Below are 15,773 nucleotides of genomic sequence, written 5' to 3'. Positions count from 1 at the left end.
ACAAATGAAAGGCTTACGTGGTAACTTGTTTTAACCTAGTGTGGTACTGCCCACTGGTGCACCCCTTCTGGACATCCATTGTGGCACGAGTGGCTACTGTATTGAGGATTCTGATAGCGGTCGACCTGATTGTTTGCTTGCTGGGGGATGTTCGATGGCATAAGGATCAAAAAATTGAGTTTAAGTTCATACATCAGCTGTTGCAGTTGGCTAAGAGAAGAGTTGCAATTACATGGAGGGGGCAAGATTGCCCCAGTGTGGACGGATGGGTGAGGGATGTGAAAGAATGGGCTGTTGTGGAGGAAGTACGCCTCAAAAAGTGTCACCATGATGAGAAGGTGCAAGAAGATTTGCAAGTTTAGGGGCAATGCTCAGAATACAGACACTGATACACCCATCCAAGCACTAATACATCCAATACAACACCCAGGCATACACTGACACATGCACTCACACACTCAGAGACATCCCAATACAGACACTGACACACCCAGGCATACAGCAATATAGACACTGACATATCCAGCCAAACATTAATACATCCAAAAACACACCCAAGCACATACTGAGGCATACATTAACACACCCAGTCACTCACTAATGTATACACGAATGCACACAGTCAATCACTAATGCATACACTAACACACCCAGGCATACACTCATGCACACACTGACACACTCACTCTTACACCGATACAGTGACACATTAAAAACACAGAGTTAGCTCTTTGTTTGAGTAGATGGTGCTTCTAACAAGAAATGTTTTTCTCTTCCTTTTTAGTAAAAAGGGTAAGGATGGTGAATGCAAAGAAGCAACTAGCTTCACTTTTCAACAAACATAATGTAGTCTTTGGATGCAAAAAAAAACTAACAGTGATGCTTCTTCACTGTATCCAAGAATGAAGCCCACAGAAGAATTTTGTTTTGTGACTAGCATGTGGCAATTTGCGCAGTGAATAACCATATCACGTAATTCCTCATAGGCAGTTGGCATTGTAAGGAGTGCAGATGAAGATGGTTTTCCCAAGCAGTGGGGGCTCCTCCGCTAAGGGGGAGGAGGGTTGCCCTACTGCTGCAAAGCAGTGAAAGAAAGAACAAATACAATGATAATGACTCAAGGTTATTATCATTGTATTTGTTCCTTCTGAACAACTTTGTGGGGTGGGGAAGGCTGCTCTGTTCTCAGAACAGAGGAGCAGTGGCATGCCCACTCCAAGTGCGAATTGACTGTTTGGCCGGCCCTCTGGGGCCATCCAAAACAGTCACTTAGCATGTTCTCCATGCAGGCTGCATTACAGCATGTGTGGAGAACATGCCCAGGCCCCCATTCCCTGGTGGAGTGCCGATCCACGGCGGTTAGACCAATAACAACGCTGCATTGCAGCGTTGTAACTGGCTTAGGGGAGGGAGCCTGCCTGCTTCCTGTTTAGGCCTGGAAAAGTGAGACTGAGACGACGTGTGGGAGAGCGGCTGCTAGCCCCACCCCGCCACTCGCTATCAGTGTTTGCCGCTAATGCTCCCAAGGCTGTTGTACAGGTAGAACGTCCAGATGCACCTGATTTCTCTTGCATCATCTGGTTGTAGATCCTCTCATACATTGTTTTTCAGTGCTTCCACATAGATGTAGTCCCATGTGAATACTTCTTTGCAGTGCCTCTGGATAACTGCTTGCCACAAATTGTGCACTTGACATATTTTGCTGATACATTCTTTTCCACAGAAGGTATAGTAAAGTGCTTTCACACATCCCTCTCTTTTCTGCTAGGTGGTGTGTCTTCTTCTTCATCCTCAAAAGTTTTGAATCCTCATCTTGGACGGACAGTGTAGCTTCAGCCATTGTCTAAACGCTGCTGGTTCTCAATCCTCCTTCAAGTGACCTTACTAGAAAAGTATCTGCTTTTGGGTAGGGTCTCCCATGTGGAAGGGTGAGGTCCTAATGTATACAATGAGAAGGAATGATTTGGGATTGTTTTCGGGTGAATTCGCAAATCTGCCTGCAAATTCATGGATTCACAAAACTGGTAACATGGGTTATTTTTTTTTAAAAACAGACAGAAGGTGGTTTATATATACTTATATGTTCACACTGTTGTTATTAATGACAATGGAGGGCTGTACATATGCGCAGTAGTTTGTAAAATCTTTGTCGAATCCGCGCATTCAGACTTGCGGATTCATTCCAATCGTGAACAGGAGTAAAAACCATTGCAACCCGTCTATATTTACGGACCTGTGAAGGTACTACAATATCTCAAAAATATTTTTGAGAAAAATTGTTTAATTACATTAACAAAACTTGTTTTACTTCATATTAGGTATATATGTGATTTGTATATTTTAAAATGCATAAAAAGTTTAGTTGTAAAAAAAGAATATCTACAGTATAAAAAGAACTTAAGAAAAACATTGTAATACACTTAGTATAAAAAAAACTACAAATTCACTAAAAAAGTAAACATTAGAAGGAAATAATATTTTACAATTTCAATTTGAAAAACCTTGGATATTCACTGAAAAAAACAACCAAAGGTTACAGGATTGTTATAGTTAGGAAATAAAATTTTTAAAAAACCTTAGAAAGTCACTGAAAAAATTAAAGGTTGCAGGGACGTTATAGTTAGGAAAAAAGAAGTTTAAAAAACTTCGAAATTCTCTGAAAAAAGCCAAAGTTTACAGGGACGTTATAGTTTGGAAATAGAATTAAAAAAACCTTAGAAATTCACTGAAAAAAACGAAGGTTACAGGGACGTTATAGTTATGCTCAGATTTAACTCGTACAAAACCAGTGACATTCAGCAGTTATAGTTACCTGAGCTAACTATAACTTATGCCCTGCAATGCCCTGCTTATGACCTCATATATTACATCACTCATGACGGGAAACATCGTTTACAACGCATGTGATACATCGCATGCCAATACAACATAAGTCGTTACATCGACACGTTGTTACATCGCATGCCATTACAATGCAAGTCATTACAACGACTTGCTGTAGGAGGCAGAAGGTGTTGGATTTGTTGGATTTTCAATTCAACACCTTCCCTACTGTTGCACACACTGGAGTTGGAATAGAAAATTATACTATTCCAAACTCCAGCACCCCCCTACATCAATTCGTTGTAACAACTTGCATTGTAATTGCATGCAATGTCACAACGCGTCATTGTAAAGACTTGCGTTGTAATGGCATGCATAGAAAACGCATGCGTTGTAAGAAGTGCTATGCCTCATGACACGGTAAGTTACATCACTCATGACTTTTCTGATGACATCTCTGATGACATCTCAAATGACATCACTGATGGAATCATCCAGTGAGTGAAAGTGTTTTGTAAATATTTCTGAGACTTAAAGACATATAGTAGGCTACTTCATAACTTAAATCAATATTCTTTCTAAACTTGTAATGAGTGATGCTGTTTTTAACATATGTTATTTGAGAGGGTGTGTGACTTTCTGTATCAGGGACAAACAGGTCTCCCATGATGGTCAACTGAGAAAATAAAGACCCCAGATGTAGCCCAACTACCACCCCAAATATTGCCCAATGATAGAAGTGTGCAAAATGCTTAAGTAACTTGTGCAACAAATAATCAAGTGATAAATTAGGTAAAAAACATAAAAATAGCAACAAGGTTAAAAGCCCTTTGTGGCTTTTGGGGAACTCTGAAAATGTGTCTTCATTTTAGTCTTCTAGAGCACTAACCATAATTTCTAGAAGAAAAAAATATATTTTGTCCATTTCTACATAACATGTATATTTGTAAGACGTACGTTCACCCAAGGGTATCTTGGGGCTAAAGGAAATTCTTTAGGTTTTACAGTTTTGATTACATCGAGATTACTGCAGGTGTGCCAAACTTTTATTATATATACTGAATGTTCACAGTCTAGTTGTTCAGTAGGACATAGTAGGGATGGAGGAGGTAGGATCATGGACACAGACAACAGAGGGCAGTGGTGAGGGTTCAGGGGCAAAGCCAGCAAGCTGACCACACAGGGAAGATGGAAGGGCAGTGGCAAAACAAGGGACCCTGGAGGCATACATGCCAACAGACCAGATTCAGGTGGGGGAGTCCCAATTTTTTAAAGCCAAAAACTGCTTTATTTTAGCAATCACCTCCCTGAAATTGCCTCTGCATTGAATAAAGTCTTTGGGGAAAATGCAGCCCACCCCCCATTTTCTTTTCAAAATCTCATAAATGCCAGTATCTTGAAGTTGGTAAGTGGGAATTAAAAAAAAAAAAATCAGGGGAATTGATTTTTCCCATTTACTTACCGTGAAGTGGAGGAGATTTTAGGCGAGAGACAACTAAATGAGCTTGATTGAAATATCCCTTTTTCTAATTTCAGAATGCGGGCATGTATGCATTGAGGGTAGGGGAAGACGTGCAGGGGCAGTAATACAGGGGAGAGAGGTTGTGGGAGCATAACAAACCATGAAGGGCAGGAGGGAGGGCCAGTGACAGCACAATGGAATATAAAGGGTAGGGGGGAAGGGGAACAGACTCGGACAATGGAGGGTGGGAGGGAGGTCTCACAGGCAGAAAGCTGACCAAGTAGAGCCGGCGGCAGTGGTGGTGTCGGCACAATAAACCACAGAGGGCAGGCGGGAGGCAGTGGCAGCACATCGGACCATGGAGGGCAAGAGGGAGGGGTCAGGAGCATGCACACAGACAACAGAGGGGAGGGGGAGAGGGTCAGACTGACCACGCAGGAAAGGAATACGGGGGCTGTAGCGGCACATCAGACCATGCAGGGTAGGAGGGAGGGGGCAGGGGCACATTAATAGACTATAGAGGGCAGGAGAAAGGGTGAGGGGCACAGACTTAGAGAATGGAGGGTAGGGGGAGGGTGGATGTGGCAACAAGCTCACCATGCAGGGCAGGTCGGAGGGGCAGTGGCAATACAATAGACCATGCAGGGCAGGCAGGCGGCGCAGAGGCAGCTCAATCGATTATGGAGGACATGAGGGAGGGGCAGAGGCAGTTACATAGATAATAAAGGGGAATGTGGGAGGGGCTGGGGAATGCAAAATGGTCCATGGAGGGCAGAAGGGACGGAGTATGGGCTGGACTCAGACAACAGGGACAGGACGAAGTGAGCAGGGACAGCAAGCTGACAACGCTGGGCAGTCATAAGAGACAGTAGCAGCATGACAGATCATGCAGGTCAAGTGGGGAGGGGCAGATGTAGCACAACAGACCATGGAAGTCAGGAGGGAAGGAATAGGGACATGGACTCAGCTGATGGTAAGTGGGGGGAAGGCGCAGGGACAGGGACTGCAAGTTTACAATGCTTGGCAGGTGTTGGGGGCAGTGGCAGCACAACACACTGCGCAGGGCTGGCGAAAGGGCCAGTGGCAGCACATTGAACCACGCAGGGCAGAAGGGAAGGCACAGAGGAGGTGGGTAGGAGCAGCATGCTAAGCAAGGAGAGCAAGTGTGATGGGCTGCGGCAGCACAAAAGACAACACAGGGCAGAAGGGAGGGGGCAGGGACAGACTTGGACAATGGTAGGCAGTGAGGAGTAGAGCAAGAGCAGCCAGCGGTCATAGAGGAAAGACCTGCATGGTTAAGGTCTGGAGGAGAGGGCCCGCACACGGAAAATGATGAGCAGGGCTGATGAGGGCAGAAGCAGAGGCAACAAGCTGGCCATGTAGGGCAGGTTGGCAGGGGCAGTACGCTGTCCAGAGAAGGCTGACAAGTTGGGGCAATGGCACACAAATAGTGAATGGAGGGCATGCAGAAGAGGAGAAGGGGCAGCAACCTGACACAGTGAGCATGCCTGCATGGGAAGGGTCAGCACAATGGAACTTGGAGGGTAGGGGGAAGGGCCCTGGGCATGCACATGGAGAACAGAGGACAAGAGGTGGGGAGCAGCTGACCACAGAGAGCAGGCCGGCATAGGCAGGGGCAGCACAATGGGCCATGGTGGGCAGGCAAGAGGGGGCAGTAGCACGAGCATGGAGAATGGATGGCAGTGGCAACGGAGTAAAGGGTAGCAAGCTGACCACGGAGGGCAGGTAGGAGGCCCATGGCATGTATACAGAACACAAAGGTGAGGAAAGATGGAGGTAGTAAGCTAACCACAAAGGACAGGAGGTGAGGGCAGGGGCATGCAGATGGAGAACGGAGGACAAGGAGGAGAAGTGGCAGCAAGCTGTGGTGAGTTGGCCATCAGCAGCGGTTGGGTCCATACCAACTGCAGGTTGTGAATGGATAAAGGCTGTGCACAGTGGAGGTGTTGGTTGAATATGTTAAAAAAACGAAGAACATACTGAAAAAAATGTAGGTTAAATAGATGTTTGTCGTGTCCCTTGCCTGGTACAGACGACAAGGGCACGTAGCAGTATGTTCTTGTATCTTTATTCGAGATCCTTCTTAATCATTCCTTCCTCCATGAACCTCCTGCCCCTATCTGACTCCTCCCTTTCCGTTTCCACTCTTTCCTTTTTTCGCCTCCCATGTTCCCGTCCCAGGTCCTAACGCCCGTGGCTCTACATCTGCCACGATACTACACCTCCCCTCTCCTTACACAATTTGAACTGATATCAACAAACAATAGAACAAGGCAACTAAGGAAAGCAAGCTGACCACGGAGGCCAGGTAGGAGAGCCAGGGCATGTATACAGAACACAAAGGTCAGGCAAGATGGGGGAAGAGGTAGCAAGCTGACCACAAAGGGCAGGAGGTGAGGGCAGGGGCATGCAGATGGAAAACGGAGGACAAGCAGAAGAAGTGGCAGCAAGCTGTGGTGGGTTGGCCATCAGCAGCGGTTGGGTCTATATCAACCGCAAGTTGTGAATGGATAAAGGCTGTGCACAGTGGATTGGATGAATATGTTCAAATAACGAGAACTTACTGAGCAGTATGTTCTTGTATCTTTATTCGAGATCCTTCTTAATCATTTCTTCCTCCATGAACCTCCTGCCCCTATCTGACTCCTCCCTTTCCGTTTCCACTCTTTCCTTTTTCCACCTCCCAGGTTCCAGTCCCAGGTCCTAACGCCCGTGGCTCTACATCTACCACAATACTACACCACCCCTCTCCTTACACAATTTTAACTGATATCAACAAACAATAAAACAAGGCAACTAAGGAAAAAAAAAGAACATAGTTACAGTTCTTCAATTAGACGTGTAGGCCTCCGATGAATATGCTGTGGCCAGCAGGCAGCATCTTGAGCGGGTCTTTCACTTTCAGCTAAAAGAAAAGGAGACATGTGCTCACTTCCTGTCACATGAGTGTCCTCTTTTGCTGTACCTTCTGGTACTTCTAATGTCTCTCTTGTGACTGGCTAACATCTATGAAAATGTGCAACATTTCTTGTTATCCTCTTGTCATCTGAAGCAGCCGTGATCATAGTCCCTTTTTGTTTCGTTACCAGCAGAGGATGAGCGTGATAGCAACTGTCAGATTTCCTTTGTTGTTCTTGTCAGATAAATACCCAGTCCACTTTGATGGATAATGGTTTGGCTCTCCGACGACTGTCCGCATATTCTTTGATCTTGGCTTTTCTAGCTCAGTTTATTGCTGCTAACTCCCCATGTTTTGGATCTTGACTCCTACAACAAATGGAGTCTTCCCAATTCGGTATTCTCGTGTGCACTGTGCGGCCCAGCATCAAAGTTGCTGGACATCTGTCTGTAGTGCTGTGGGGTGTGGTTCGATACGCTCTTAACACCTCGTTCAGTGCTGTTTGAATGTCTCGCTTGGAGAATTCCTCTTGCTGTATGGCCTTCTTCAGAGTAGCCATAAATCTTTCGACCATACCATTGGCCTGTGGCCACAGGGGAGTGATCTTCCAATGTCGAAAACTGAGATGAGTTGCAAATGCAGCAAATTCCTGTCCATTAAATGGAGGGCCATTGTCTGTCTTGACCACCTTGGGAATTCTCCAAGCTGCAAATACCTCATCCAGCACTGGTATGGTGGTGGCTGCTCTGGTTGATGATACGAGGTGAGCAATGGGAAGGCAGGAGTACTCATCCATTATGACGAGGATGTATTTGCCAGATTGTATGGGACCAAAAAAGTCTACTGCAACATGTTGCCACACACCCTCCAGTAGTTCTGACATTTGTAGAGGTGCAGGTGGTTCCTCTCTACTGACCAACTGACACTGAGAGCAGTCTTTCAAGGTGACTTCGACCATCTAATCAAGAGAAGGGAACCAGACCCGTTCCCTCAGTGCTCTCTTCATGGCTATGAATCGATGCCTCTGTGTCCTTTGTGTGCTAAATTGGCAATGCCTTGATGCAGTTGCTTTGGGATGACAATCCTTTTATCTCTTAACAAAAGGCATCTTTGGCAATGGACAGTTTCTCTTTCACATGTCGGAAAGAAGCTAGCTCATGGCTATCAAGCTTATTCTTGTGTTCGAGCTCTTCTAGGTGTCTCCAACTGTTTATCTGAATGCGATGTTTCGCATCCTGTAAAGTGGCATCGCCGGCTGTGGCTTCAATGATGACTTCCAGAGGAACTACAGGTGGTGTTGCTTGAGCCACAACAAAGTGTATATATTCCTCCGCCAGCGACGGATTCGAGCTTGATGACTTCTTGGGATGTCGTGACATGTATTCTGCTGGATTGGCTGCTTTTCCAGGTTTGTGGATGATAGTGTTTGTATGTTATTGAAGACAAATTCCCCAGCCCTATATTCTTGGTGTCATTGTGGTTCGGGGGTTTCCAAATATGGTTTTCTGAGCTTGGTGGTCCATGATGAGTGTGAAGTGTTTCCCATAGAAGAAGATGTGAAAGTGCTCACAGGCCCAAACTACTGCAAGACTTTCTTTCTCCGGCTGGGAGTATGCTTGTTCGATGTCCGTCAGGCTGTGGCTGGCATAAGCCACTATGTGGCGTTGGTCACTTCCCTTGTCATACTGAGCCAATATGACTCTCAGTCCCACAATACTGGCATTCACTGTGATATCCTTCTTCCGACGAGTGTTGAAGTACGCCATATTTTTGGCCGATTCAACAGCTGTTTTTATCGAGTGGAATGCTTGATTGCAGCTGGCGGTCCATTGGAATGTGTGACCTTGTTTGGTCAGTTTCCTCAGTGGATAGCTGATGGTGGCATAGCCCATAATATACCGTGCGCAGTAGCTGCCCATTCCTAGAAATGACCGTACATCTCCAGCATTTCGAGGGCGAGGGGTGTCGTTCAGCGCTGCAATTTTTTCAGAATCTGGTCTCATTCCTGTGCCCGAGAAGGTGTGTCTATAAAACTTCAAAGTGGATTTGTGAAACTCCCATTTATCTTTGTTGAGTGTTAGATTTGCTTCCAGTAATGCATGACATACTCGATCCAGTGATTTATTGTGTTCCTTTACAGTTGCTCCAAACATGAGGATGTCACTATAATTAAGAGTGTTAGGAATGTGATGAATAACTCTTCTGATTGCCTCCTGGAAGATCTCAGCGTCAGAAGAGACTCCAAAACTGAGTTGTTTGTACCTGAATAGACCTCGATAAGTCGAAAATGTAGTAATGTATCGTGACCTTTCGTGCAATTTGAGCTGGTGATAGCCCTTGTTAAGATCCAGTTTGGAAAATATTTGTGCACCATTCAAGGTCGTGATCATATCACTGATATGAGGTCCAGGGTGTCTTTCCCTTTCAATGGCAGTATTGGGCACTCTCATGTCAACACATAGGCGGACTTTGCCTTCTGATCCTTTCTTTGGTGCTATAACTACTGGAGATACCCAGGGAGTGGGACCAGAAGTTCTTTCAATGATGTCTGCCCGAAGAAGATCCTGCAGCTCTTTAACCACCGACTGTTGAAGATGAAATGGTATTTTCCTGTGGTATTGAGCAATAGGTGTCACCCGTTCATTGATATGCAGACTTACTTGAAAGTTGGTCATTTTTCCGAATCCTGTAAACAATTTCGCAAACTTGTGGACTATGTCAGATTCATCATCCACTCGGTATAATATCTCCACCAGTTGGAGTCATTCCGCTGTGAGCAAACTAAGGAGGGAGTCAGCTTCAGGCTCTTCGATGACGTGAATGCGAGCTGAAATAGTTTTATCTTTGTATGTGAGGGAGGTCTGAAATTGTCCTAAGCATGGAAGAGGCTCCTTCGACATTCATGTGTATACTCGCACCGCGGCTTTATTCAGGGGTGGTCGTGGATCCATTTTGTTGTATTCTGCAACTGAGATATAATTGAGAGATGCCCCCCTGTCCAGTACAAACTTGGCTAAGTGCTCACCCATTTGGAGGTGCAGCCTTGGATATTTCTTGAGCCTGTCCGGGTCTGCGACCACGCAGATGTATTCCTCACTGTCTTGCCAAACCGGTGTGAGAGACTTTGACTCCCGAGATTCTGATCATCGCGATCTGCGGGAGAAGTGAGAATAGAGACTCGAACGTGACGAGCTGGAGGAAGTATCTCTACAATCTAGTATTGCTTTAGCGTGGTGTCGAGAGCTGTAGTGTTTGCATTGCATTTTCAAAGTGATTTTCTTTGCCACATCCCCAACACTTCTTACCTAATGAAGGACAAGTCTCAGTGTGAGGGAAGTCTTGACAGCAGCGATAACATTTGCGCTGTCGCTCCTGTCCCTTGTCATTCCGGTCCGGACTGCGATGACGACTTGGTCTGTGAGAATATTCCTTGGACTTGGACGGTCTTTGACCTACAGAGGAGTGATGCTCTATGTGATGAGATTAAATATGGAAAGCTTGTTCCCGTTTTTCACCCTTTCCAGCTTCCATTCGTTTTGCATATACTTCTGCCTGATCATTGACTCTCGTCATTTCTTCAATTTCATCTAAGGAGTAGCTCTTCTTTAGGAAGCGTCTGTGTAGGGATTCAGATTGACACCCTTCAATTATGTGTAGGTGGAGAGCATCTGCAGTCGTGAAGGAGTCAAACATACAGTAACGTGCTAGCCGTTTAAGGGCTGATATGAATCCTCCCATAGATACATCCTTTTCTTGGGAGGCTAGATTGTCTCTACTACTTTACCTCTGTACTTCTCCCAGCTCTTTCTCTAACTCACCACTCCCCTCATTTCTCCATCTCATTTCTCTCTCTAACTCATGTTTCCCTCAATACCTCACTTTTCTCTACCTCACTGCTCTCTCTTACTACCTAACCTCTCCATTTTTCTCACCATTAGACACAACCTCACCTTTCCACATCCCCTTTCTCCCATTCTACCTCTGTTCCTTTCCTTCATCTCTCTTAATATCTTACTCCTTGCTGCATCTGTTTCTCTACCACTAACCACTTTTTCACTATTATCAACTTCTCTCTGTGTCTTTCTCACTCTCTCACATTAATACATATCTATTTCTTGACCTCTGTTGGACCTGGCCCTTTTTGTAAGGTTATCCCTAACCTTTGTACTTTCCTCTGCCGATTTTTCTGACCTTCTTTTTGTTGGCTTTAGGACTCTGGGCAATGTACCACTGCTAATCAGTACTAAAGTGCATGTTCTCTTTACTTTAAACATGGTATGATTGATTTACATCAATTTGGCATATTTGATTTCCTTGTAAGTCCCTTGTAAAGTGGTATCCCATATACACAGGGCAGGTAAATTAAATGCTACTAGTGGGCCTGCAGCACTGCTTGTGCCACCTACTGACGTAGCCTATCAAACCTGTCCCAGGACGGCCACTGCAGGGCCGGTGCGCGCAGTTTACTGTCACTTTGACTCTGCATTGTAAACTACTTGCTAAGCCTTAAACTCCCCTTTTATTACACATAGGTCACCACTAAAGTAGGCCCTAGGTAGCCCTATGGGCAGGGTGCTTTGTAAGTAAAAGGTAGGACATGTACCTTTATGTATGGCAGGTCCTGGTAGTGACAAGCCGCCTATTTTGTTTCTCACTGCTGTGAGGCCCTAATCCTTTCATAGGCTATTGAGAATTTTCTTATATATACTTAAGATGTAATTCCTGATCGGAAAGGAGTGGCATTGCCATGTTTTTTATGTTTAGAATGGTAGTCATAAAACCTGCTTACTGGTGTAGCTGGATTTTACATTACTACTTTAGAAAATCCACTTTTAGAAAGTGGGCATTTCTCTGTGCTTATGACTCTTCGTGATATGCAGTCTGACTCCAATGCACGTCTAGGGCTGGGTGACAGCTACACTTGCTGCGCACTTTACAGACAGCCACAACACAGAATGGCTGAGTTTGACTGGGGTCACTTCTGCATTCATCTGCATACTAAGGTCTTCCTGGGATAGGAGAGGTCGTTCACACTTTACATTTATATAGGTTGTGCTCTGCCTTCACGCAAGGGGCTAATTTTCCCCCTACTGACGTCTGGAGTCAGGGCTGAGTTGAAAGGGATTGTTTCTTTTGAAGTCACCCCTTCATCAAGGACATTTTTAAGTATAAGTGCAGGAGCTCTGACCCCATATTCTTGGACACTTTTGGGACCTGTAACTAAAGTTTGACAGAGGAGCTGCTTTACTGCTGAAACAGTACACCCATAGACTTGGGAAGCATTCTGCTGGAGTAAAGACTGCTGTGCTGTAGGATTGACACTTTACCTGGACTGACTGTTCTAAGGGACTGCTTCCCTGCTTTGCTGAGCTTTCCTATCACCTGCTGATCTTGCCTTGCTGAGGACCCGTTCCATCCCCACTAGGACCCAAAGTGCTCTCCAAAAGCTTTTTTGCATGCTCCCTGTTGTTATAAATCTCAGGGTCATAAAAGATTCCTCAGCCGTGGGGTATTTGCAAAGTCTGGCACAGGGCTTTTGACAGAATCAGCGAGCTAGTCACCATGTGGCATGAGGAGCAACACAACACTATACGCTGCTCAGGGGCAAGCGCCCGTCGTGGAGAGGGATGCGAGAGCTACTCCTGGGGCCGACGTTCCCATTTTTTGTGCCTCGCAAACTCACTGGCTGTGCTGCTGATTCAGGAACCCTAGTCCAGTAGACACGTTGCCCAGAGCAACATAGGAGGCTCCCACCAACATTTGTGCAGCGAGGAAGAATGCGCTGTGTGCCTGTGCCCGCTACGACAGGAGCCTTGTTACTTCAGAAGTGGCTGCACCTGAGGGCAGAGCAGACCCTGCATTCTAGCAGCAACCGTTCAGTGGTGAGTGGTGGGATCATGGAAATGGCACGTTGGGACTACCCTCTGCTGGTTGGGAACTGGGAAATTGCACCTACTGCTGGGACCAACTCGGGCACTCCACCTATGCCCTACCTTTCCGTCAGCGAGACCCTGTGACGCAGGCCCCTTGACAGGTCTGGGAAGATACTACCAGTTCAAGCTGGGATCTCTGAGGCTCTGTACAAAGCTCTAGTGCTGCTTTCCCCTCATCCACGCATACTTGGTGACGCAGGCCCCTCCAGTGTAGTCAGAGCCGCTGCCGGGCTGCAGAGTCCAGGTATTTGATGCCCGCACTCAGAGTTGGTTGAGGTCCTCCCGCAAAGGTACTGTGATCCGGCATTGAGGTGCATTTGCTTGCCAGCGCTCTCTATTTTAAAAACCCTACCTTTTGGCCACAACATGGCGGGGAGATGATCACCCCACACCTCTGCTCTGGGTGTGTCGTTTCCCGCTGGTAGCAAAATGTGACCTGCTGATTTCAAGTGCTACTTAAGCACAGTGTTTAGTTGAAGGCCTGTGACATGTCTTATGGGTAGTGCATATGTGATTTTCCCTAATCCTACACTGGAGTTGCACTGTGTGGTACTTAAAAACCTCGAGTGGTCCCGCAGGTATTTCTTTGGCCTGCAACCAATCAAGGGCTAGGTTACGTAGCATGTTCATTTGTAAACTTCACCACTGCATAGCTGGGAAGGCACCCAGTTGCTTTTTAATGTAAATGTAGACCAATTTGCATTACTTGCACTACTGTGGTGCTTCATGTGCTTTTTCATAATCTGTTGCATTTCATGTCCTAAGTATTTACTGATGTTATGATGTATGTCCTTTTGATTCTTGCATTATTCAGGGTAATGAGTACTATCTTAGTAATGGCATAAAAGGCACAGTATTTAAGATTCAGGCCGTTTTGTTTTTGTTTTATGTATAATATACTATATATATATATTTATCTATCTATATATATATATATATATATTACCTACTGGCGGTCGCCAGTAGGTAGATATAGTTAGGACCTATTTTCCATAGGAAATGCGCAACATTCTATTCCCAATAACTTTGGCGCCAATAGACGAATCATCGCGAAAGTTTCAAAACTTTTGGCCAGCTCCGGTCCGCTCCTATCCTGAAAGTCTCGGGATGATTCATGTAGTGGGGGCCGAGAAAAAGGGGGGTCTCAAAACGTGTTTCCCCCACGCAATTTTCCATAGGACCTTTAGCCGCAGCTACAGCCCGAACTGCTGAACGGAATTATGCCAAATTTGGTAAAGAGGAAGTCCTCAGTTCAGACTTGTGCCTTTTGCTTAAATGGTGTAAATCCGTTCAGTAGTTCCTGAGAAAATCACAATTAAAAGTACATATATATCTATGGCCTCGGAGGATCCGCGTACCGTAAGAGCACCCAGCGCGCACCCTGCCGTGCATGAGCTGTATTCTAATTGTCTGTCAACACTCCAAATCAGGAAGTGTTGGCAGCCATCTTGTGCCTTGGTAGAACCGAGGCACAAGAAACCTAAAAAACAAACGCGCAAAATGCGAAAAGGGGGCAGGGTAGAAACACCCTGACCCCCTAGGCCTGCTCAGGGGGTCCCACAAGGACCCTAGGGCCCCCTAAAAAAAAAAAATTTAAATCGGCAAAATGCGCGCAGGGTGGGCGGATCTTGCCGATGAAAAAAAAACGAGCCCGCGCTATATTACTTATTAGCCCCCGGGGGGCCAAATCCCGGGGGCAATAACATAGTTTAAGTTGGGGGCCCAAACGGGGCTTTATTATAAATTGCGCGGGGGGCTCATAGCCCCCCCCAGCCACAAGGACCGCCGCTCCCCGGAGCTTTTTTTTAAATAAAAAAACCTGTGTGGGGGGCTTGAGCCCCCACCACACGCCCCGGGGATCGTCACCTCCCCGGGGCACTACATTTTTAATTTGGGGGTCCGTTATGGACCCCCAAGCCCAGGGGACCACCACCCCCTGGGGCTTTTCAAATGATGGGGGTGGGCCGCGCGGCCCCCCTCCTGGAGCCCTTGATGGCCCTGGGGACCGCCACCCCCCAGGGCCGGCTCCTGCAGTTTCCCGGGGTGCCCACCCCTGGGACACTGCTGTTTGCAATGACAGGGCGGGAGCCTCGCGGCTCCCATCCTGTCATTGCAAACTGTTCTGCTATTTGGAAGAGAGAGCAGGAAACCTGCTCTCTCTTCCAAATAGCAAAGCAGATTGCTTTTTAACGTGGGGAGCAGCATGTTAGCTGCTCCCCATGTGGAAAAGCAATGCCGGCTCCCGCAGGATGCGAGAGCCGGCTGGGACCATGGGGGGATTGGGGACCCCCCATGGTCCCCAATGGAGTGGGCCAGCCCCGGGGAGGGGGTCCACGGGGCCATAAGTGGCCCGGGAGGGGGGCCACGCGGCACACCTCCCCAAAATGAATTTTTTATAAAAAGGGCTAGCCCCGGGGGATGGGGTCCCCGGGGCCATCAGTGGCCACAAGAGGTGGACAAGGCAGCCCCCCTCCAAATAAAAAAAATAATAAAAAAAGGCCCATGCCCCGGGGGATGGGGTCCCCGGGGCAGATTATGGCCTCGGGAGGGGGGCCACGAGGTCCCCTTCCCGATTTTTACATTTAAAAAAAAAAAAAAATTTGGGGCAGGCCCTGAGGGATGGGGTCCCCAGGGC

At 46.7% G+C, this 15,773-nt stretch overlaps 1 protein-coding gene across 1 annotated transcript in view; it reads left to right on the top strand.

Annotated features, from left to right (window-relative positions):
- Window positions 1-7,476, top strand: part of LOC146861918 (uncharacterized) — a 53,466-nt gene extending 45,990 nt beyond the window's left edge. Inside the window, exon 2 of the mRNA XM_085643045.1 lies at window positions 7,448-7,476. Within this exon, the coding sequence (XP_085499171.1) occupies window positions 7,448-7,476 (29 nt within the window). The remainder of the gene's footprint in view (window positions 1-7,447) is intronic.
- The last annotated feature ends 8,297 nt before the right edge of the window (window positions 7,477-15,773 follow it).

This window comes from Triturus cristatus, chromosome 2_2 (genome assembly GCF_964204655.1).
Source record: "Triturus cristatus chromosome 2_2, aTriCri1.1, whole genome shotgun sequence".
Taxonomy (NCBI): Eukaryota; Metazoa; Chordata; class Amphibia; order Caudata; family Salamandridae; genus Triturus; species Triturus cristatus.
The sequence above is the reverse complement of the archived record's forward strand: the minus strand, read 5'-3'. Positions and strand labels throughout refer to the sequence as shown.